The sequence below is a fragment of the Solea senegalensis genome, unplaced genomic scaffold (genome assembly GCF_019176455.1).
Source record: "Solea senegalensis isolate Sse05_10M unplaced genomic scaffold, IFAPA_SoseM_1 scf7180000015468, whole genome shotgun sequence".
NCBI lineage: Eukaryota > Metazoa > Chordata > Actinopteri > Pleuronectiformes > Soleidae > Solea > Solea senegalensis.
The window spans coordinates 45,450-69,341 of NW_025321338.1; the positions used below are offsets into that span (position 1 = coordinate 45,450).

Here is a 23,892-nt window from a genome sequence, read left to right on the forward strand (position 1 = left end):
GCCGTCTGATGATGCAGGAAGTAGATAGAAACATTCTATCACCTAGTGTGTTTGTTTTTTTAGGTGTGCGTGTGTATGCACGTGTGTGCGTGTGCACGCATGCAAAAATCATTATGCATTTTAGACACAATCATAAGCTGTTCATTGTAGTTTTAATAACATAAAAAGGTGTTAATGTACATTTTGGATAGAGCTGAAACACTCGATTATTAATCGATTACTAAATTAATCAACAACTATTTTGATAATGGATTAATTGGTTTGAAGATATTTTCAGGATTAAAACTTGAATAAAGATAATATAATAATAAAGATAATAAATAAAGTTTTCTGATTGTTTAAGTTTCTTAAATGTGAATATTTCCTTCATTGTTTTGCTCTGGAGAACAAAGAAATCATTAAAAGTGAATCATTTTGGTTTGTGGACAAAACCAGATATTTGAGAACATCATCATTTCCAGGTTTGACGAACACCCATCAACAGTTTTTAAGGTTTTCTGATATTTTATGAACCAAACGATTAATCGCATACTCTCTTTATTCCACGCAGGCTGCTGATCCACTTTGTTAACGACTCCAGCGCCCCCTCCTGGCAAGGCTACTTCTATACGGCTCTGCTCTTCATATGCACCTGTGTGCAGTCGCTCATCCTTCAGAAGTACTTCCACGTGTGCTTTGTCTCAGGCATGCGTCTGCGCTCTGCCGTCATTGGAGCTGTCTACAGGAAGGTACAGATACGTGCTTCACCTGCTTCACCTGCTTCACCTGCTTCACCTGCTTCACCTGCTTCTGCACTTGTGTCAGACTGTGGAAATACATCAAAGTAGATAATGAGTCTCACGACTCACTGACTTCACTGTCACGTTTGTAAACACTGTCCCGTTGACTTGCTCTTTCAGGCTCTGGTTATCAGCAGCGCAGCGAGGCGCAGCTCCACAGTGGGAGAGATCGTCAACCTGATGTCTGTGGACGCTCAGCGCTTCATGGACCTCATCACTTACATCAACATGATATGGTCTGCTCCCCTGCAGGTGGTGCTGGCCCTCTATTTTCTGTGGCAGGTAGGATTACACGGCAGTGACGCATCACTAAAGCCTCTTCTGGTGCTTTGGTCCTCACACAGTTGTAGCCCAGCTCCACTCAACTACATGTTTTATTTGCTTTTCCATTAAAGGTGACATCGAATGCTTGTATTGCACATATACTGTATGTTAGTAATGGAGGTCTACTTGCATATATTAACTTGTTTTCATGGTCACATATATATGTTAGTTATGGAGGTCTACTTACATATATTAACTTGTTTTCACAGTCACATATATGTTAGTCTCTACATATATTAACTTGTTTTCATCACATATATGTTAGTTATGGAGGTCTACTTACATATATTAACTCATATATAATAGGTCACATGTTGTTCATGGTCACATATATGTTAGTTATGGAGTCTACTTACATATATTAACTTGTTTTTCAGTCACACATATATGTTAGTTAAGGTCTACTTACATATATTAACTTGTTTTCATGGTCACATATATATGTTAGTTATGGAGGTCTACTTACATATATTAACTTGTTTTCATGGTCACATATATGTTAGTTATGGAGGGGTCATACTACTTACATATATTAACTTGTTTTCATGGTCACATATATGTTAGTTATGGAGGTCTACTTACATATATTAACTTGTTTTCATGGTCACACATATATATTATTTATGGAGGTCTACTTACATATATTAACTTGTTTTCATGGTCACATATATGTGAGTTATGGAGGTCTACTTACATATATTAACTTGTTTTCATGGTCACATATATATTAGTTATGGAGGTCTACTTACATATATTAACTTGTTTTCATGGTCACATATATATGTTAGTTATGGAGGTCTACTTACATATATTAACTTGTTTTCATGTCACATATATGTTAGTTATGGTCTACTTACATATATTAACTTGTTTTCATGGTCACATATATATGGGTCTACTTACATATATTAACTTGTTTTCATGGTCACATATATATGTTAGTTATGGAGGTCTACTTACATATATTAACTTGTTTTCATGGTCACATATATGTTAGTTATGGAGGTCTACTTACATATATTAACTTGTTTTCATGGTCACATATATTAGTTATGGAGGTCTACTTACATATATTAACTTGCATGGTCACTATATGTTTTCATGGTCACATATATATTAGTTATGGAGGTCTACTTACATATATTAACTTGTTTTCATGGTCACATATATGTTAGTTATGGAGGTCTACTTACATATATTAACTTGTTTTCATGGTCACATATATATGTTAGTTATGGAGGTCTACTTACATATATTAACTTGTTTTCATGGTCACATATATATGTTAGTTATGGAGGTCTACTTACATATATTAACTTGTTTTCATGGTCACATATATATTAGTTATGGAGGTCTACTTACATATATTAACTTGTTTTCATGGTCACATATATGTTAGTTATGGAGGTCTACTTACATATATTAACTTGTTATTCACTGTTTTCATGGTCACATATATATTAGTTATGGAGGTCTACTTACATATATTAACTTGTTTTCATGGTCACATATATATAGTTATGGAGGTCTACTTACATATATTAACTTGTTTTCATGGTCATATATATCTACTTACATATATTAACTTGTTTTCATGGTCACATATATTAGGTCTACTTACATATATTAACTTGTTTTCATGGTCACATATATATGTTAGTTATGGAGGTCTACTTACATATATTAACTTGTTTTCATCACACTACTATATTAACACTACTTACATATATGGTTATGTTAGTTATGGAGTCTACTTACATATATTAACTTGTTTTCATGGTCACATATATATTAGTTATGGAGGTCTACTTACATATATTAACTTGTTTTCATGGTCACATATATGTTAGTTATGGAGGTCTACTTACATATATTAACTTGTTTTCATGGTCACATATATATGTTAGTTATGGAGGTCTACTTACATATATTAACTTGTTTTCATGGTCACATATATGTTAGTTATGGAGGTCTACTTACATATATATAACTTGTTTTCATGGTCACATATATTTAGTTATGGAGGTCTACTACATATATTAACTTGTTTTCATGGTCACATATATATGTTAGTTATGGAGGTCTACTTACATATATTAACTTGTTTTGGTCACATATATATGTTATGGAGGTCTACTTACATATATTAACTTGTTTTCATGGTCACATATATGTTAGTTATGGAGGTCTACTTACATATATTAACTTGTTTTCATGGTATATATGTTAGTTATGGAGGTCTACTTACATATATTAACTTGTTTTCATGGTCACATATATTAGTTATGGAGGTCTACTTACATATATTAACTTGTTTTCATGGTCACATATATATTAGTTATGGAGGTCTACTTACATATATTAACTTGTTTTCATGGTCACATATATGTTAGGACTATGGATGGTCTACTTACATATGGTAGTTATGGAGGTCTACTTACATATATTAACTTGTTTTCATGGTCACATATATATGTTATGGAGGTCTACTTACATATATTAACTTGTTTTCATGGTCACACATATAGGTCTACTACATATATTAACTTGTTTTCATGGTCACATATATGTTAGTTATGGAGGTCTACTTACATATATTAACTTGTTTTCATGGTCACACATATGTTAGTTATGGAGGTCTACTTACATATATTAACTTGTTTCATGGTCACATATATGTTAGTTATGGAGGGGTACTACTTACATATATTAACTTGTTTTCATGGTCACATATATATGTTAGTTATGGAGGTCTACTTACATATATTAACTTGTTTTCATGGTCACATATATGTTAGTTATGGAGGTCTACTTACATATATTAACTTGTTTTCATGGTCACATATATGTTAGTTATGGAGGTCTACTTACATATATTAACTTCATGGTCACATATATGTTAGTTATGGAGGTCTACTTACATATATTAACTTGTTTTCATGGTCACATATATGCTACTTACATATATTAACTTGTTTTCATGGTCACATATATATAGTTATGGAGGTCTACTTACATATATTAACTTGTTTTCATGGTCACACATATGTTAGTTATGTCTACTTACATATATTACTTGTTTTCATGGTCATATATGTTAGTTATGGAGGTCTACTACATATATTAACTTGTTTTCATGGTCACATATATGTTAGTTATGGAGGTCTACTTACATATAGGTCACATATATGTTGTTATGGAGGTATATATTAACTTGTTTTCGGTCACATATATGTTATGGAGGTCTACTTACATATATTAACTTCATGGTCACACATATATTAGTTATGGAGGTCTACTTACATATATTAACTTGTTTTCATGGTCACATATATATTAGTTATGGAGGTCTACTTACATATATTAACTTGTTTTCATGGTCACATATATATTAGTTATGGAGGTCTACTTACATATATTAACTTGTTTTCATGGTCACATATATATAGTTATGGAGGTCTACTTACATATATTAACTTGTTTTCATGGTCACATATATGTTAGTTATGGAGGTCTACTTACATATATTAACTTGTTTTCATGGTCACACATATCAGGTCTACTTACATATATTAACTTGTTTTCATCACATATAGTTATGGAGGTCTACATATATTAATCACATATACTTCTAGTCACATATATGTTAGTTATGTCTACGTGGTCACATATATATGTTAGTTATGGAGGGTCTACTTACATATATTAACTTGTTTTCATGGTCACATATATATGTTAGTTATGTGAGGTCTACTTACATATATTAACTTGTTTTCACGGTCACATATATGTTAGTTATGGAGGTCTACTTACATATATTAACTTGTTTTCATGGTCACATATATATGTTAGTTATGGAGGTCTACTTACTTGTTTTCATGGTCACATATATGTTAGTTATGGAGGTCTACTTACATATATTAACTTGTTTTCATGATTAAAAACCTCCTAATCGCTGCAAACGAGCCGATCAAAATATCTCCTCACTGACGCTCTCGTCAGCCGCGCTGTTTCAGACCAAAACCACACCCCCAGAATGTGGACTGTGTTGTGATTGGCCAGCCAACATAGCTTTCCCACTGTCCTGTAATTGGCCAGGTACCAGGAAGTGACGTAATAGATAGGCCAGCTCTCAGATACACAGCTCCCCCTCTGGCACGGTGGATGCTCTGCATCTCAGCAGCTACAACGAGAGTAGTTCTTCTTCTTCTGCGGTTGAATGTACGCAACCGGATGTGCCCGGACTAGTGCCCGCACCAGGAGGCGCTACGGTGGTGAGAGGAGTGGTGAGGATTTCTGATGATGACATCAAATTAAGGAAGTGCTGATGAGCTTCGCAGAGCCCAGGAAAACAATACAATACTATTTTCTCAGCAGTGGCTGAACTGTTGTTCTGAAACTTTAGGGTTTCATAAACTAGGTCATGACGCAGATACACACACACAAACGCAGCGTTAATTGGAGCTTCCGGTCTATGTGGCCTTTAATGAAAGTACCTGGTGCTTTGTTGTGTGACGTCCACAGACTGCTGGCCATTGGTTGGCAGGGTGTTGTCACTGGAAGAGTCAGTGCAATATTTGCTGATCCAAAAGACGGAACGAGTAGACGCGTTAACTCAGAGTGATGAGATTACACATGCAGTACAGTAGGTGGAGTCACCTGTTCCACGTGAGACGTCAAGTCACTGTAGGCTGCGTAGTACTCAGTCGCAGCTGGTGTTCAGAGTGTGGAAACATGGCAGTGGTGACACAGAAGATGCTCTGAGCTCTTTTAAATCTGCTGTGGCAACATTTCTGGATCAGAATAAAACATCACGTTAACATCGCATGAGACTGATGGTGTAATACGACCGACTGCTGAGGACGTCACTAAACTTGTCAAACCACTGAGGACGTGATGAACTAAACCCAACATTATCTCTGATTGTGCACGTGATCGAGTCGAGCATGTCACATGACGAGGAAGATTCCACCGCTGATGCAAGATCGTGCTCTCTGCCTCATCGTGAGGAAGATCAGTGTCAGGATGTTTTCCACCTGCACAGCCAGGTAATTATTTTACTCTCAGATTCTAACATTTGTATTGTTCAATATAGCAAATATGAAGAGTTATTGTCTTATGAGCACATGCATGATTCTTTTATTTAATGTTTATTTTTGCCTAGTGTTGCCTCTGTGTCGAATACTAAATATTCTTTTCATGCTGTTTACAGACCAACTTCTTTGTGAAAGACACCAACGATGTGGTAACAGACACTGGTGCCGGAGCCGCGCTGCTGCTGCCTGCTGACCACGCACATGCACACACACACGCGCACACACACACACACACACACACACACACACACACACACACACACACACACACACACCTTCAACAACCTCCTCTCAACAAGACTGCTTTAGAAGATCACCTGGATGGGACTTTGACAGAATGTGGGCTGGCAGCTCAGATCAGTGACGTCATGTGTCGAATAGAGTCAGAAAGTATCGTGTACCAAAGTGAAATGTCTTCCTCACAAACTGTGCACTTGAGTAGTTTTAGTCTAGTTTCAGCTCGAGTAAAGGCAGAAGCTCACCACAGCAGCTGCCTCAGTCACAGTCCAAGTGTCTACCTCACAGATCTAATGATGACGTGCTGATTCTTCTCAAGAAAAACCTGCAAAGCTTCAGTTCTTTGAAAGGAATCCAACTATTATTTCTGCATTTGAAGATGTAGAACTTTTTAAGATTTGCTTTTAAAATGCAGATAAAATACTATAGTGTGATTTCATTTTGATTTATTTATCATGTATTTTGTTATTAAAGAAAGTTTTATAACTATTTAATTTGCAGGATTGTTTCTTCTGTCTTTTTATGTAAGATAATGATTTCATTTGACAAGTTGTCCTATAATAAAGGATTGTGTGATTTGTCTGTAGCTCATTTTGTTTCATATTGAATCATGAGTTGGTGTCGTGTTAAAAGTTAAAATTAAACTTGAACCTTAACACACACACACACACACACACACAAAGACAGTAAAGGTAATCTATAGTAAACACTACGAGGTGATGAGATCATGAAGGATTAGAACATCATTATAATCAGAGGTCGGTTGGAGTGTGTTTATAGTTGTTTGAATGCATTTTTGCATCACATTTCAAGTCTCTGAGAACAAACCCCGACATATTTACTGTTTTTATCTTTGCTGTGTAGAACCTGGGTCCGTCTGTTCTGGCCGGAGTGGCTGTGATGGTCCTGATGGTTCCTGTGAATGCCGTCATCGCCATGAAAACCAAAACTTACCAGGTGGGACTTCAAAGACACACAATGAGCCTCATGCAGGGTCATTTTCATGTTGTGTTGTAAGAACATGCCGCGTCATAGTCCGCAAACTTCAAGAAAGTTTAAATGACACGCTGAAACAAGATGAATTATGTCAGGAGGTGTTCATTCATCAAACTGCTACTGAGGAGTAAAGAGATGATTTACAGTGGCTTAATACAGAGGAACTCTTCCTGTATGTACACTCATATTTGTTTTCTGATATCTTGTGATGTGTGTGTGTGTGTGTGCGCAGGTGGCTCAGATGAAGAGTAAGGACAATCGTATTAAGCTGATGAACGAGATGCTGAATGGTATCAAGGTGCTGAAACTGTACGCCTGGGAACTGGCCTTCAAGAAGAAGGTGTCAGAGATCCGTGAAAGTGAACTGAAGGTCCTGAAGAAGGCTGCCTACATGGGAGCAATGTCCACCTTCACCTGGGTTTGTGCACCTTTCCTGGTGAGTACAGCACAGACACACAAATACTGTACCAGTCACATGTTAGAAATGAACTGCGTCGTCTAGGTCCAATCCCAATGTTCTCCCAACCCCTGAAGGTTCAGTGTGCAAGAATTAGAATAAGAATCCGTTTCTTATTTTTACACATATATATATATATATATATATATATATATATATATATATATATATATATGTATATATATGTATATGTATATGTATATATATGTATATGTATATATATGTATATATATACATATATATACATACATATATACACATATATATACATAGATATATACATATATGTATATGTATATATGTATATATATACATATATATATATATATATATATATATATATATATATGTATATGTATATGTGTATATATATATGCATAAAGTGAAGTGATCTCACAGTGATGTTCCTCTCTGACTGCACAGGTCGCCCTCTCCACGTTCACTGTGTACGTGCTGATCGATGAACGCAATGTCCTCGATGCCCAGAAGGCCTTCGTGTCACTGGCACTCTTCAACATCCTGCGCTTCCCTCTCAACATGCTGCCCATGGTTATCAGTAGTATGGTGCAGGTTAGCACTGCTTCTAATTTATAATACAAAAGACCTGACCCAGACGCAGACCCTGACCCAGACCCGGTGGGATTCCAGTGATGTCTTGTGTGTGAGTTGTGTGTGTTTCCTCACTCTGTCTCTGTCCTCAGGCCAGTGTGTCCTTGAAACGTCTCAGAGTGTTTCTCTCACACGAGGAGCTGCAGGAAGACAGCGTGGAGCACAAAGCGTTAGCAGGCTGTGAGTCTTTACTTTCTTTTCCAATCACATCAAAGTGTCTCCATAGATTTGTCTGTTCACAGAGACGATGATTTCACAAAACAGAAGGAAAAAAGAAAGACTGATATGACACTTTATGAAGATCATGAAGTCCGACCTCGTCATGAGTCTACCACCAGACCATAATCTGTATCTGTGTATGCAGTTTAATGACACATCTCTATTTTCTTCTGTCCAGCTCCACACAGTATCTCTATAGTGGACGGGGTTTTCAGCTGGTCCAGCACCGAGTCACCAACACTGAAGAGGTGTGTTCTGTGTACAGTTGAATGTAAATATCAGCTGAAGTTCAAATGATGCTTTCGCTGTTAAAGCCACACCACTACCATCAATAACTAAGTTTTATTAAAGGGGATCATTTGAATTGTTATGCAATAGTTACTCTCCCTGGCAACTCATTACTTTTACAATGCAGTAACTTGGTTACCATCTCAGTAACTCATTATTTTTTCAAGTAACTTGTCCAACTCTGGATAAAAGAGGTTTGTAATCCACTTTGAGCACCAGTCTCGGATGTTATTCAGGTTCCTCTGCCAAAGACTACTCAAATGAAAACTAAACTAAAACGGCACTGTTGGGTAAAATCCTAAGGATAAAAGGCAGGAATGATCCGTGTGAGGGCGCTGCATCCTCCTCCAAACATCCATGAGCCTGGGAGTGATGTTTTTGGATGGTTTAAAAGTGCTTAAGCAACTGAGGAAAGCTGTGGGTGGATTTGTTTCATGTACAAGTCATTATTGTTCCTTTAAACTGCAGTTCACTTAGTTTGAATATGTGTGTGTGTGTGCAGGTTAAATGTGTGTATACCAGAAGGATCTCTGGTGGCTGTGGTGGGACACGTGGGTTCAGGGAAGTCCTCGTTGCTTTCTGCTCTGCTTGGAGAAATGGATAAACTGGAAGGAACGGTGTCAGTAAAGGTGAAAGCTCTCACTCTCACTCTTATTGTCTTACACCACTTCTCTCACTCTCCCCCTCACTCACACTAATGCTACGTTCACACCGGACACAAATTGTTATGCTTTAAGACACAAGACTGTAGGAGACTCAAATGCATGACACAAAGTCAATGTAAAGTTTCACTAAAGGTTTTCTTAGTAAGAATATAAACAAGGAGGATCAAACAAATCTCAACAGGAGTAAACTTGACGACGTAACTCATGGACCAACAACCTGTCGACATGACAGGTGAAGACCAGGAGTATTTATACGAGTGGTAACAGGTGAAAGCAATCAGGGGCGGGGCAGACAATCACAGTGGCGGGAAATCACAGAAGGGAAGGAAGTCAGGTTCTGAAACGAGAGGGAAAGGTGAATACAAAATAAAACAGGAAGTGCATATGAAAACAAAACACGAGTGAGTAAACTTAACAAACGTGACGTGATATTACACAAATGTCCTGCACAACAAGTTTATATCCAAAGTCAACACACAGACGTGTGTGCGTCTGTCACTCTCTCTTAACTACTATCAGGTTTTTGTCTTCTTTTCCTCTTGGTGCTTTAGCTCATTGTGTGTTTCTCTGAACTGACTCTGACTGAACTCAGATAAATGTCCACTGTTGCTCATGCTTGTGTTTTTTTCATGTTGTAGAATCATCACCTTTCACCCTTAAATAAACTCTCCTTCATGCTGCACAGCAGAGATACTGAGAATTTATGAGAACTGGTCTGAAAATGACAGAGAATTTACAGTCGGATTTAAAATATTACCTTTAATATTACCTCATGATTATTATTATTAGTGTGTGTGTGTGTGTACTCACACCTCATTACTTTTGCTCCTGAACATCAGTCGACTCCCTCAAACACACAATACAGAAGGTTTGACATGGAGAACAGCTGCAGAGGTGCACACAGGGCTTCTGCACATCACTAATAATTACAATAATTATTGGTTGGTTGCCAGAGAAAGTGTCAGTTCTTTGTCTTTTCATTCAAACATGGAGTTCATGGACGTTCTGTGACAGTTAAATGTATGGTAATGTATAGACATCATGACACTGACCATGTGTGTTACCTCGCAGGGACTCGTGGCTTATGTTCCTCAGCAAGCATGGATTCAGAATTCCACTCTGAGAGAGAACATTGTGTTTGGTCAGGAGTGGAGAGAGACCTGGTATCAGCAGGTGTTGGAGGCATGTGCCCTTCAGCCCGACCTTCAGGTCCTTCCTGCTGGGGATGAGACTGAGATTGGAGAGAAGGTATGAACTTGAAAAAGTCTTTGATGTATTTGTATGACTGAGAAAACCATGAGATTCTGCTGCTCGTTTCCCACACTGTAGACATACAACCAGGTCTGATCCATCATCAGGTTAATGATGCAGTATACAGATAATGACATGTTTCTCTTCACCAAACATCATCAGAGGTGATGCACTGCAGCTTTAAGGCAGTTTCTCAGTCAGCTCTACTGTTGTCAGAACACTGCTCGTGTGTCCACGAGGTGGTTTAGTTTAGTTTAGTTTAGTTTAGTTTGGTACAGTACGGTTTGGTTTGGGCAAAGATGCACTAGCTTTTTCTTTTTTTTTTTACAATAATATCATGATCACGATTTCTATCAGGGCTGTTGACATAGATTTGTTTACCATTTTGCAAGTTACTGAACAGTGTAACCAAACTATTTCTGGATGTCAGGAGCCAAACCAGATTTGATTATGTAAATCTTTTATAATAATAATCATTTTTATTTTAACCTCATGGATCCACTGGACTGTTTTACAGAATGCATCAGGTTTGTCCAAATGTTCTTTTGCAAATGAGCAGAAGTGTGTTTGGAGAACAAAGGGCACAAAAATGAATGAAACTGTTAAGCATGGGGGTGGATCCATCACGTACTGCAGCCAGTGGCACAGGGAACATTTCACGGGTAGAGGGAAGAACGGATTCGGTCAAATTCCAAAATTCTGGAAGCCAATGTGACTCCATCTGTAAAAAAGCTGAAGTTAAAATGGATCGTGATCCTAAACACACCTCAAGAGGTGCAGGCTGATGGTTTTGTCGTGGCCTTCAGTCTCCTGACCTAAACATCATTGAACATCTGTGGATAGACCTCAAAAGAGCAGTGTGTGCCAGACAGCCTAGGGATTTGACAGAAGTGGAACAATGGAACTGATATAACTATGCAGGGTGCCCAAACTTTGGCTGTGGCCCTTTTTCCTTTTCTGTTATTTTGAAAATGTAACAGATGGAAATAAAACTAAATGTATCATCTGTAACTTCATGCCTTTTGGAAATCATTTCATCTTCCACTTGCTTAATTGTTCACATGACACTGTATACCAACCAACCAACCAACCAACCAACCAACCAACCATTGTCATCATGATCATGGTGCTGTACACTGAAGACACATGTGAAGTATTACTGAGGCAAAGCTTTATTTACAATGTTAGCTCCGCCTCTCTGACGCACGCTTCTATAAAAGCTTTTATTTGCTTTTAAAAATCCGACCTTTGCATAGAATGTGGTGCACACCTTTTGTGTTTGCTTTATAAATGATTTAAATGTCTGTGTCTCCTCTGCTCAGGGAGTGAATCTGTCCGGAGGTCAGAAGCAGAGAGTGAGTTTAGCCAGAGCGGTTTACTGTGAGCGGGCTGTGTACTTGCTGGACGACCCACTTTCTGCTGTTGATGCTCACGTGGGAAAACACATCTTCAGTCAAGTTATTGGTCAACAGGGACTACTGAAGGACAAGGTTTGTATAAGCCTGACTCATCTGTAGTGCTTTAAAGGTAACGTGACAGTTTCCACTTTTCTGCCAAATTGTGACACAATGTTGTTGTTTTAGGCCAGAACAGTAGACACGAATGTCCCTCTGAAGAGTTGCACCTGGATTATTACATAATATTATTACATGGACATATTGTCACAGGTTCTGCTGCATTGGCAATAATAAGAATTTAATTTATCCAACCCAAGGTGCACACAGTGGCAAAAGAGTGGAAAAACACAAAAATGTTTTCGTATTCACAATAACCAGCTCCTCTGTAACAATATATACATCCAAAAATCACACAAGCATGATTATTTAATCATACACAAACACAAAGGAAAATAAAACCAGAACCAAGTTCCCCAAATGTGCCATAATAATTGTTATTTAAAGCAAACTGGGAGGTTAATATATTATATAAATAAGAGCATTGGGATTCCTCCGTATGTGTCTCTATGTACAATATTGTTGAAACTAGTGGTTTATGGGTTTAGTTACACTATAAAACTGGGAAAAGGACGTGAACCCCGAGAAAATACATTAGAATTGTTTTCAAGTTTTCAAAAGAGAGATAAGAGCCACACCTACATGTTCTGTAAAATGATCACAAGTTATTTATAGGCTTTAAAAACTCATACTACACATTAACGTGCTGAATGTGCACTGCTGTGTACAGACTCGTGTGCTGGTGACCCACGGGTTGAGCTACCTGCCCCAGGTGGACCTGATCCTGGTGATGGTGGAGGGACAGATTACAGAGATGGGCTCCTACCAGCAGCTCATGGCCACAGACGGAGCCTTCGCTGAGTTCCAGCGAACATATGCTACTGTTGACCCCACACACATCAATGGTGAGACACATCATGTGTTTAGTTTACTGTGGATATTTAAATCTATGGTATAAAGTTCAGGGTTTTGAAGTGTGCTGGTGCAACATGACCTGTGTTTGCCCCAGTGCATTACCTTTGCCCACTCTTCTGAGGTGTATAACTCCTCATAAAATGTTAAATTAGTCTTGTGCATAGATTACCTCCACCCTGAATCATTTCATGAGGTTCACTCAGCTAAAACATATCTGGCCGGACAGCAGCTGACCGCATCTTTGCCGAATTCATCCCACGCTTTGAAGATCCTAGAAGGTTACGTCACGACCAGGATCGTGAGTTTGAAAATCAGATCTACAGGAGTCTGAGAGAAGTCTGGGGTTGGACACTCAAGGACGCCGCCGCCATATCACCCTCAGGGAAATCCCTCTGAGAGGTTTAATCGGACCGTCCTGCACATGCTCAGGACGCTCGCTGATAAGAAGAAAGGGCGGTGGAATAATCACCTAAAAAAAAAGACGTGCACGGCCCACGAGTCTGTAGGATTTTCCCTCTACTTTCTGCACACCATCGCCGTCTCCCAGTAGACTTGTTGTTTGTTGTAGTAGGGGAGCACAGTATCACACCACAGCTATACAGAAAAGTAGTGAATACTTAGTACTTACTACTAATATACTTAAAAAATAAATAGTAAATTGTCAAGTGCACGAGCCAAGTTATATTATGACAAGAGCCAAGGGTGGAGTTTTGCCTCCTGGAGTCAGGGAAGCTCAGGTCATGCTGGGAAACCTCAGAGATACTTCAACATTTAGCCCCGGGGTGTGTTTTGTATCGTGCTCCGTGCCCATCCTTCGTCAGCTCTGAATATGTACCTCATACATTTGCACTTCCAAAAGCCTTGAACTTGGTTTGTGGCTGCTGTAGTTGTCCTTTGTAACCTTGTCTTTCTCTTACTTCATGTGTAGAATCCTCAGCAGAGACTGGAACCAAAGGAATAGAAAATGGCAGCGTGGCTGCTCTTACTGGGTGAGTGGAACTGGACAACTGTAGAATTCCCTGAAAGACCCAAACGTAGAGGTTCTTTCATGATGGCCATGATGACCTTACCTTACTTACACCTCATATGTAAGCAGCAGTCAAGATGTCTCACACGAGTCAAAGCTGTCCCAGGAGGAGAAGGACACCAACCACATTTCTAAGAATCCAGAGGTGGGCAAGTTGACCGATGCCGACAAGGCCAGGACTGGACAGGTAGGTGGATCTTTACTTAACTTTAATTAACTTCAGAGCAATGAAACCATCATTCAACATACATCACTGTTCAACCCCCCACAGGTCAAACTGTCTGTATTCTGGGCCTATGTGAAAGCCATTGGAGCACTTCTGTCCCTGATCAGTCTGATACTGTTCCTCACCCATCACATGCTGTCCCTCTTCTCCAACTACTGGCTGAGCCTTTGGACTGACGACCCCGTGGTTAATGGAACTCAACCGGACAGACAGTGGAGACTCGGAGTGTATGGTGCTCTCGGTTTGTCCCAGGGTGAGGAGAGGGGGGGAGAGGGAGGAGTACACACAGGCCCTGGTATACTTAATATATGCGCACCATGCAGAAAAAACATTTTGAGACTCAAACGACAGATCAATAAAAAGTGCCACACAATCCAGAGCCTCGATGAAACCTCGAGCTGTAACTGTGCTGTGGTGTTTCCTAAAACAGAGAAAATATTATTTGCTTCTAAAAATGATTTATTTGATGGTTCCATGGGTGGAGCGTGACAGCTCTGATCATTCTTATGTCAGCACTGGTCAGAAATCACGTGTGAACCTTGTTTGCACTAGTTTCTGCAGCAGTTTGATAAATGATGAAGATCTTCGTCTGTCTGTCCTCTGTTACAGGTGTCGCAGTGTTCGGATACTCCCTCTCCATGTCCATCGGGGGCATCCTGGCCTCTCGGTGCCTCCACCAGTCCATGCTGCACAATGTTCTACGCTCACCTATGTCCTTTTTTGAGCGCACCCCCAGTGGCAACCTGGTGAACCGCTTTGCCAAGGAGATGGACACCATCGACACGTTGATCCCCAGCAGTATTAAGATGTGCATCGGCTCCATGTTCCACGTGTTGGGCTCTTGTATCGTCATCTTTGTTGCCACACCGCTGGTAGCTGTCATTATTCCCATCGTTGGTCTGCTCTACGTCTTTGTGCAGGTGTGTTGGACACATTCAGATGACCAGTCACTGACCTTTGACCCTGTTCCACCACCTGTCGCTGCCGAGAGGCCGATCAGTGACATCACTGTGACGTAATCTGTGCTGTTTCCGTGCAGAGGTTTTATGTGGCATCATCTCGTCAGCTGAAGCGTCTGGAGTCAGTCAGCCGTTCACCCATCTACTCCCACTTCAGTGAAACGTTGCTGGGAACCTCTGTGATCCGGGCGTTTGGGGAACAGCAGCGCTTCATCACTGAAAGTGACCGCAGGGTGGACCACAACCAGAAGGCTTACTACCCCGGCATCGTGGCAAACAGGTCAGAGTCATGTGTGTTTGTATGAGGCACGGACGCATCGTCTGCACCTGTTGGACGGCGTTATTGGCTGTAATTTGACTGTCTACAATTAAATAATTATGAGTTTATGTGTCTGCAGTAACACAGGGCAACATTTTAGAGTTCATCCCTACAGAGTGTAATTACACTGTCGTAAATACCACTCAGACACGCCTCCTCCACTACTCTCAAACCGCTGTCGTCACAATAGTCAAAATAATCTACTTTAATCTACATGCTTAACATATTTTATTTAGTGAGAGTCTCCCTGTGAGAAGTCATGTTTACAATAAAACCAATCATGACTTTCTTCTTGTGTTGCAGAACAATCTGATAATAACATAATGTGTGAAGATAAAAACCCTTTGTTTCTTTACATTGACTGAATGTGTCAACAGATATAATAATAATACTAATCTATTTTATTTGCGTGTCCATGTGGTCACAGGTGGCTGGCAGTCCGCCTGGAGTTTGTTGGAAACTGCATCGTGTCGTCTGCTGCTTTGTTTGCTGTCATCGCCCGAGAGAGTCTCAGTCCCGGCATCATGGGTCTGTCCATTTCTTACGCCCTGCAGGTGAACTCTCACACTCACAGCTGCTCTACCTCTAAACTGAGCAGCAAGAACCAGAGCTGCTGGGTCGATCTGTGTGACATCATGACATCTCACACCCTGCTGACCAAGTGAAGGTTCTGATCTCAGCCCAAACCAAACTGTACCATGATGGAAATGCAGCATCTTAACCCTGAGGGACGTTTGTCATAAAGTAGAATTTTGTAGTTCTTGCTTCTTTTCGTGGCACAGACTCAAAACTAGACGTTCCATAGTGCAGGAAGTGAATGTGCTGTCAGAATCATTTGAATACCTTTGAAGGTGGAAATCCTACGTTGTCGCTGTGTTTGTTGTTTTCTGTCAATATAAGTCATTTAAAAGCACAATTATCTGAGTTCTACTTATTTTAAGCATTTCTTTTCACTATGATCCATGTGACAGGAAGTGCTCAGCAGTAGTTTTGTCATGAACATGCTAAACGTCAGCATATAATCTGTGATGATCACATGCCACAGCAGCTACTTAGCAGATGCTTATTAGCATCACACTGAGATCCTGTGTAATATTTCATATAAATGAAACTGTGTGCACTGACTGTAACTGTGAGGTTTGATTCCCTCGATCCAGCTGACTGCGTCTCTGACCTGGCTGGTGAGGATGTCCTCTGACGTGGAGACAAACATTGTAGCTGTGGAAAGAGTCAAAGAGTATCATGACACAGAGAAAGAGGTTCATACATACTCAAGTCTTTCTGCATGAATAATAACTGACTTGTTCTTCTTCTGAGTCATATGTATGAACAAGCACATTCTTTATTATTAGCATTATTGTTAAATTTAAGCAATTTTTTATCATATAGTTACTCAATGTATGAACTCTGACCCCCAGGCGGAGTGGACGCTGGACGACTCGCCCACTCTGCCCACAGGTTGGCCCACGAATGGCTGCATCGACATCAGAGGGTTCGGCCTGCGCTACCGCCACGATCTCGACCTGGCCATTCGCAACATCACTATCAGCATCGATGGAGGAGAGAAGGTCTGGCTTTTTATCACCACAATGTGTCTAATCTGTGTGTGGCTACATCCACGTTCCACTGTTTTCATTTAAACAAAGGAAAAGCTGAATTCTGCTGAATATTATCCTGCTGTCCACATTACACTTACTGTCTCTCTCTCTCTATATATACATATATATATATATATATATATAGAGAGAGAGAGAGAGAGTCTGTGTGTCTGTAGTAACATTTGCTGCTTCTTGTATCTGTGAGGTGGGGATAGTGGGGCGCACTGGAGCAGGGAAGTCGTCCCTCACTCTCGGGCTGTTCCGGATCATCGAGGCGGCCGAGGGCCACATCTTCGTGGACGGAGTGGACATTTCTCAGCTGGGCCTCCACGAGCTCCGCTCCAGAATCACCATCATCCCACAGGTCAGTACTCAACAGTCATCTACCCTGTATTCATAAAGGATCTGTATTTACTGTATATAGTGCTTTTCTAGCCTTTCTTACAGTGGCTGACAGGGGCAAACACACAGCAACCACCCAAAACACATGCAGGAGGAGAAACACGCTGCTGATCCACAAACAAAAACACACGCAGAAGTGAAAACACACTCAAACCCCAAAACATCAGCAAGTCCTAAAACATTTACCAACAGAAACAACGACGGAAGCGTACTGAAAAACAGAAGTGGTCGGGTCTGTGCAGCTGTTACGATGCTCGGGGGCTACTTAAATGTTCCTTAATTAAAAGACCTTTATTAAGAGGATATCCGACACTCATTTCTCTGTGGTCAAACGACCTGACGCTGGATTTTAACGCCTGAATTACAGAGGGATTTACAGTAAAAACCTGCAGTCAAGCTGATTTTGAAGAACATCGACGTCCTGTTTTCAAAATAAAACACTCACCTCAGTGTCAGAGTACAAAGTACTGTATACATTGATATCTGATAGGGTACTGTACAATGTACAAATTCAAATTCAGATTCACTCTCATAATACGAAATTATTATCAACTTTGAGATGTAATAAAAGTAAACTTTTCTATGCCCAGAGCAAACTATTTACCGGTGTTTTGGGGTCTGTGTGCGTTTTTGCTTCTGCAAGTGTTTTTGTTTTCTTTGTGTTTTTGAATCTGCAGCGTTTGTGAATTTGCAGCGTGTTTCTCCTGCGTGTGTGCTTGTGTGTGTTTTCACTTCTGCGTGTGTTTGTGTGTGTTCTCACTTCTGTGTGTGTTTTCACTTCTGCGTGTGTTTTCACTTCTGTGTGTGTTTTCACTTCTGCGTGTGTTTGTGTGTGTTTTCACTTCTGTGTGTGTTTGTGTTCACTTCTGCGTGTGTTTTGGCTCGTTGCCTTGTGTTTGCCCCTGTCAGTCACTGTACTGACTCATCTTCGTTAAACTACACTTTCCCTCATTCACACATTCACTACAGAAATCAAAAACCTGATCTCGTGCTCACAGACCTCTTGGTGAGAAAGAGCGCCGCCCTGCAGGTGGATGACTCTCACACACACACACACACACACACACACACCTGCACAGCAGTCAGGAGCAGCTGGGGGTTAAGTCTCTTACCCAGGAACACACTGAAGATGAAGAGAGTTGAAGATGTTGTTTAAGTTGTTGCATGCGGTGAACGCATGTGGAAGAACAGTCCCAGCACCATGATAGTGTCACTGCTGAGCAGATGAATGTCTGAATATTATGGGATGAGATAAGATGTGTTGGAAACAGAGTTCATCAGCGGTGAGACTTTGTCCTTTTTTATGAGACCTAATGAAAACAGAACTGTGGAGGAAGATGTTGTTCATTATGACGTCCTCCAGCAGTGTAACATGAGAGCACAGATGTCTCTGATGAAGTCACTGTGACGGTAAACTGTAGCAACGAGCTGAAGGCAGGACTTTCCTGAGCAGTCAGGATGGATCAGGACACACCAGAGTCACATTTAACCACTCTTTTCACTCTCCACAGGACCCAGTGCTGTTCTCAGGCTCCCTCAGGATGAACCTGGATCCTTTTGACATTTACTCTGATGAGGACGTGTGGCAGGCCCTGCAGTTCTCTCATCTCGCCAACTTTGTGTCCGGGCTTCCCAAAAAACTCAGTCATGATTGTAGTGAAGGAGGAGAGAACCTCAGGTAGAGACTTCACTGGCCTCAACACACACCCACACACACACACACACACACACACACACACACACACACACACATACACACACACACACACACATTACACATTACACACACACACCCACACACACACATTACACATATTACACACACACACACAAGTTGGACATTCATGACTTGAGGGGACATTGCATTGACATACATACCTTAACCACAATTACTACTGGCCTAATCCTAACCCTAATCCTAACCCTAACCTCAACCTCAACCTCAACAAAAATGCACACACACACACACACACATACACACACACACATTACACACACACACACACACAGTTCTGCTGTGTTCCACCTCTTATTTGTTGTCTTTTTCCAACAGTGTGGGTCAGCGACAGCTGCTGTGCTTGGCCAGAGCTTTGCTGAGGAAGACCAAGATCCTGGTTTTAGACGAGGCCACAGCAGCAGTGGACATGGAGACAGACAATCTGATTCAGTCCACGATCCGCTCTCAGTTCATGGACTGCACTGTTCTGACGATAGCTCATCGCCTGAACACAGTCATGGACTACAGCCGGTACAACACACACACACACACACACAATCATTGACGTAACCACAATCCTAACTATCACAACTAAAAACCTTGTGGGTCTATATCTTTACTTTAGGGCCTGAGCCTGTTATAATCCTACAGATTATTATTCTGTGGCTTTAAAAACATAAAAACTCCTGAGACTTTGCACAGAGGTCAGGTCTGGTTAAATTTGATGTTGGCATAGTTCCTGGACGAGGGCTCTATAGCGCTCCCTAAGGTGAAATTGAGTTCCACTCAATTTCCCGAAACGTGGTGGGACGATGTTTTCGACCAAGACGAACAAAAAAGTCGAGCGTAACCAACCGATTAACTCAACGGGGAGTCGGCCATTTTGAATTTTGCTCTCTACGTAAATGAGTGAACTCGTCCGAGCGCGTCTGCCGTGCCGACTTAAAAAATGTTTTTTGAAATTGTTGCTCCGTACGTAATGTTTCTACCTAAAACAAGTGCATGTCGTCTTTACCATCACATCTCTTTTGTTTCCTCAGGGTTCTGGTGTTGGAAAAGGGTGAGATGGTGGAGTTTGACTCTCCTTCTAACCTCATCACTCAGAGAGGAGCCTTTTACAATATGGCCGTGGACGCTGGTGTGGTCTGAAGCAGGAGGAGTCTTCACCTCTGAGCCTCTCTCAGCTCACAAGGCTCCTGGAGTGAGAGAGACACATAAAGAAGGAGCTTATTTCACTCTAGTGAGGACGCTGTTCATGAACATGAAAGTCCAGACGTGTCACTGTTGGCACATATCTGCGACTGTATTGTATTCTTGTTTGTGATAAGAACGTAGAACTCGGCCGTAGCTTTGCTTGAGCAGTGTGAAGAGCTTTGTAGCTGAGGTGACAGCAGTGAAGTCAACAGAAGACACTGATGATTTGTAAAAAATGAAATCCTAAGTGCCAAATATATTTGTTTTCAGTACATGGGTGAGAAGATGGAGAGGCACAGCGCTCTCACAGCAGTGCCTCACATCATGTTACAACTGCTGCTTATGGCTTTACATGGGTTTGCTGTTACTGTTGGAATGTCAGAAAACTGCTGATGTCACAAGTTTTACTGCACTGAACACACACACACACGTATGGTCCTGTTCCACTGTGGTCTCGCCTCGACGCCTTCTGGATCCAAAATCAAAATCAATAATTATCAGCGGGATTGTTTCTAGAGAAACCACAAACCGCTCTGAATGGCCGCTCATGCGTCCACTGATGACCCTGCAGTCAAACAGTTATTTCCTGCTCTACAAAAGCAGCCATTTCCTCCAGGTCCACCTGCTTCTTTCTGCAGAAAAGTTTTCTTTCGAGGCGAGACGAGACGAGACGAGGCGGGGCGGTGGAAACACGCGTGACAGAAGTTTGAAAAGAAACATGAAAGTTTTACCTGCTGAGTTCCTTCAAACACGTTGTGCATGTGTACCTGGAGGAATCCATGCTGCTCACACCAAATACTGATTTGATTTAGATTAGAAATGAAAGCATTCTTACTGTTTGCCCACAACGATATAGATGCTGTATTTCGAACAGTGCAGACGTTTACCATGCTGTCACACGGTCATCCACTCAAAGCTTCACCACTGCTGCTGTGGTAAGCTGGGTGGAAATGGCCAAAACCTAAATTGTTGTTTTCTAAACCATTTAAATCACAAACACGTCACAGTTGCATGTATTTATACCTCAAAGATTGTAGCGTGTGCTGTGTGTGAGCGTTGCATTGATATAGAATGAGATACTGTGTAATGAACCTGTTTTATTGTGATTGAAGACTCTTTTATTCGACCACCAAAGCCACAGCTGTAACAGTTATTATTTCTGAAACTGAAATAATATTTTAATGCTAAGATATAATTATTATTATTGTTGTTTTATAAAAAACAGAAACATAGTTAGGTACACACATTATTTCTTGATAATGTCAAACATTGTTGAGCACTATATACATTGTTATATTGTAAGTGAATGATTGCCCCATCTCCAGTTGTGAAGCATCTGGAGATGGAATAGAATATTTGTCTCGTGCATATTTATCAGTACAAAAATGTTTCAACTGCTTTTCTTTGTATTCAAATTGGAAATAAATAAAAAAAAGATGTCTTGTACATTTAAGTTTCACTTTTCTGTCCAATTTAATTAGAACCTTAAATAGACAGTTTGGTTGTTTTTAACTGAATATAAAGTGCAAAGACAAGACCTGATTTGTTAATGAGTTTATAGGAACGTGTCTGTGTGCTGTTACTGTTACTGTCACTGTAACTGTTTTGTGGGAAATGTGAACTCACTGGTGTGTTGTGTTCAGAATCATGACAAAAAAAGGCTACATAAACTGCCAAAATAAACTGGCAATTTTTCATACAAACATGGGGAAACTGACACAGGACAAAAGACAAGTCAACAGTCTGTCACATGGTCAAACAATCACACCGACATCCAAATAACCCCATCTCCAATCTGTGGAAGCAGGAGAACCCGGAGAGAACCCAGAGAGAACCCAGGTCCAATGAGGTGAACATGCAAAAACCAACTTCCACTGTCTTCCTCAAGGACATGCTATGAGAAGGCTATGAGGGGCTGGTTTGTAGATTCCGAGTTTTCAGTGTGATTTCTGTGTCATTTCTTCATGCACATGAGAACACGCTGATGAAGCTTCTGTCAAGGTTCAGTGCTGTGAACCCTCTGTTGTCAGACATGAGGAACTAGTGGTTGTATGTTGGTCAGTTGTCTGTTTTTGTGAGTGTTGGTGTGTTCTGTGTTTTTTAGCCTGAGGGAAAAGGATGTTTCCATGCCACTGGAAATGTTTTAAAGAGGCTGCTGTTAGCAGGTCATGTACAGTGTTGCAGTCCTGTGACTGAGGAGAGCCAAGGTTTGTTTCTCATTGGATTCGTCATGGCCGCCAATGTTTGGCTTTTTCAATGTCGGTTTTTCAAAATCGTCATGGAGCCTTAATATTAGGCTCAAATCAAAGCTCTGCTCATACTGAGTTCAGAGACTGTCTCTACTGCCCCCTATTGTCTGTCAGTGGCAGACCAGCCTTGCAAGATCGGGGCACCGACCTGGAGTCTTCAGAATCAGGTCAGCCAGGTACCAGCTGTATGATCAAGGCTGTGATGGCATGATTTTAGAAGTTCATCATGGCAGAGACGGGCCACACGGTTGCTGTAGTGGTTAACGCTCGCCTTTGCAGCAAGAAGGCAAAAAGGCGAGCAGCATATTTCCACTTTAAAGGACCTGCGATAACAAAAACGACCATGTTGTGGCAATGGGCCTGAAGGGGGTAGCAGAGGGTGTGCATGCTGCTCCACTGTGCACTTCGACAGGTGAAAGTGATCTCACTGATTAGCAGCTCACTATAAGATCAGGACCATGCTTCACACTCTGTAAGTTGGCTGTGTGCAACAGAGCAGAGGACAGCAATCCGGTCAAAGAAACGCTGGAAAAGAAAAGACTCAAACTGCATTGGGAAAAGGACAAAAGGGCTACCGGTAAGCTCAAGATGGACTGAATGTTGACGCCTGGTTTGTGAATTCAGTTAATATTGTTTGTGAGTAGTTTTAAGTTAGCAGTTATCAAGTAAAACATCAATTTACATGTAAAAGATTGCATCATTTAAGTTAAAATTGTGTTATCTAAAATCTGCATACAATTTAGATTAAAACAAGAAATAGAATACCTCATGTATGTTTAAATACATTCTTTGCTAATTAAATGTAAATGTACTTACCTTGTTTGAGGAAGAGTTATATTTTTATTTATGCTGGTTTGTTCTTTTCTGCTCAAAGTGTTTTCACCTACTATTTGTATTGGTCAAATAAAACC

The 23,892-nt window shown here is 40.5% G+C and overlaps 1 protein-coding gene across 2 annotated transcripts in view; it reads left to right on the forward strand.

The window, feature by feature from the left end:
* Positions 1 to 22,178, forward strand: part of abcc1 (ATP-binding cassette, sub-family C (CFTR/MRP), member 1) — a 30,763-nt gene extending 8,585 nt beyond the window's left edge. Inside the window, exons 9-31 of one of the 2 annotated variants that reach the window (XM_044017467.1) lie at positions 551 to 728; positions 900 to 1,061; positions 7,301 to 7,393; positions 7,665 to 7,868; positions 8,313 to 8,459; positions 8,591 to 8,678; positions 8,896 to 8,965; positions 9,508 to 9,634; positions 10,742 to 10,918; positions 12,244 to 12,411; positions 13,106 to 13,280; positions 14,219 to 14,279; positions 14,384 to 14,504; positions 14,589 to 14,796; positions 15,153 to 15,463; positions 15,583 to 15,782; positions 16,249 to 16,375; positions 16,979 to 17,080; positions 17,240 to 17,389; positions 17,625 to 17,783; positions 19,333 to 19,499; positions 19,875 to 20,069; positions 20,579 to 22,178. In XM_044017467.1, the coding sequence (XP_043873402.1) occupies positions 551 to 728; positions 900 to 1,061; positions 7,301 to 7,393; positions 7,665 to 7,868; positions 8,313 to 8,459; positions 8,591 to 8,678; positions 8,896 to 8,965; positions 9,508 to 9,634; positions 10,742 to 10,918; positions 12,244 to 12,411; positions 13,106 to 13,280; positions 14,219 to 14,279; positions 14,384 to 14,504; positions 14,589 to 14,796; positions 15,153 to 15,463; positions 15,583 to 15,782; positions 16,249 to 16,375; positions 16,979 to 17,080; positions 17,240 to 17,389; positions 17,625 to 17,783; positions 19,333 to 19,499; positions 19,875 to 20,069; positions 20,579 to 20,687 (3,499 nt within the window). In that variant the 3' untranslated portion in view covers positions 20,688 to 22,178. The remainder of the gene's footprint in view (positions 1 to 550; positions 729 to 899; positions 1,062 to 7,300; positions 7,394 to 7,664; positions 7,869 to 8,312; positions 8,460 to 8,590; positions 8,679 to 8,895; positions 8,966 to 9,507; positions 9,635 to 10,741; positions 10,919 to 12,243; positions 12,412 to 13,105; positions 13,281 to 14,218; positions 14,280 to 14,383; positions 14,505 to 14,588; positions 14,797 to 15,152; positions 15,464 to 15,582; positions 15,783 to 16,248; positions 16,376 to 16,978; positions 17,081 to 17,239; positions 17,390 to 17,624; positions 17,784 to 19,332; positions 19,500 to 19,874; positions 20,070 to 20,578) is intronic. The other variant, XM_044017468.1, reaches the window with a different exon arrangement.
* The last annotated feature ends 1,714 nt before the right edge of the window (positions 22,179 to 23,892 follow it).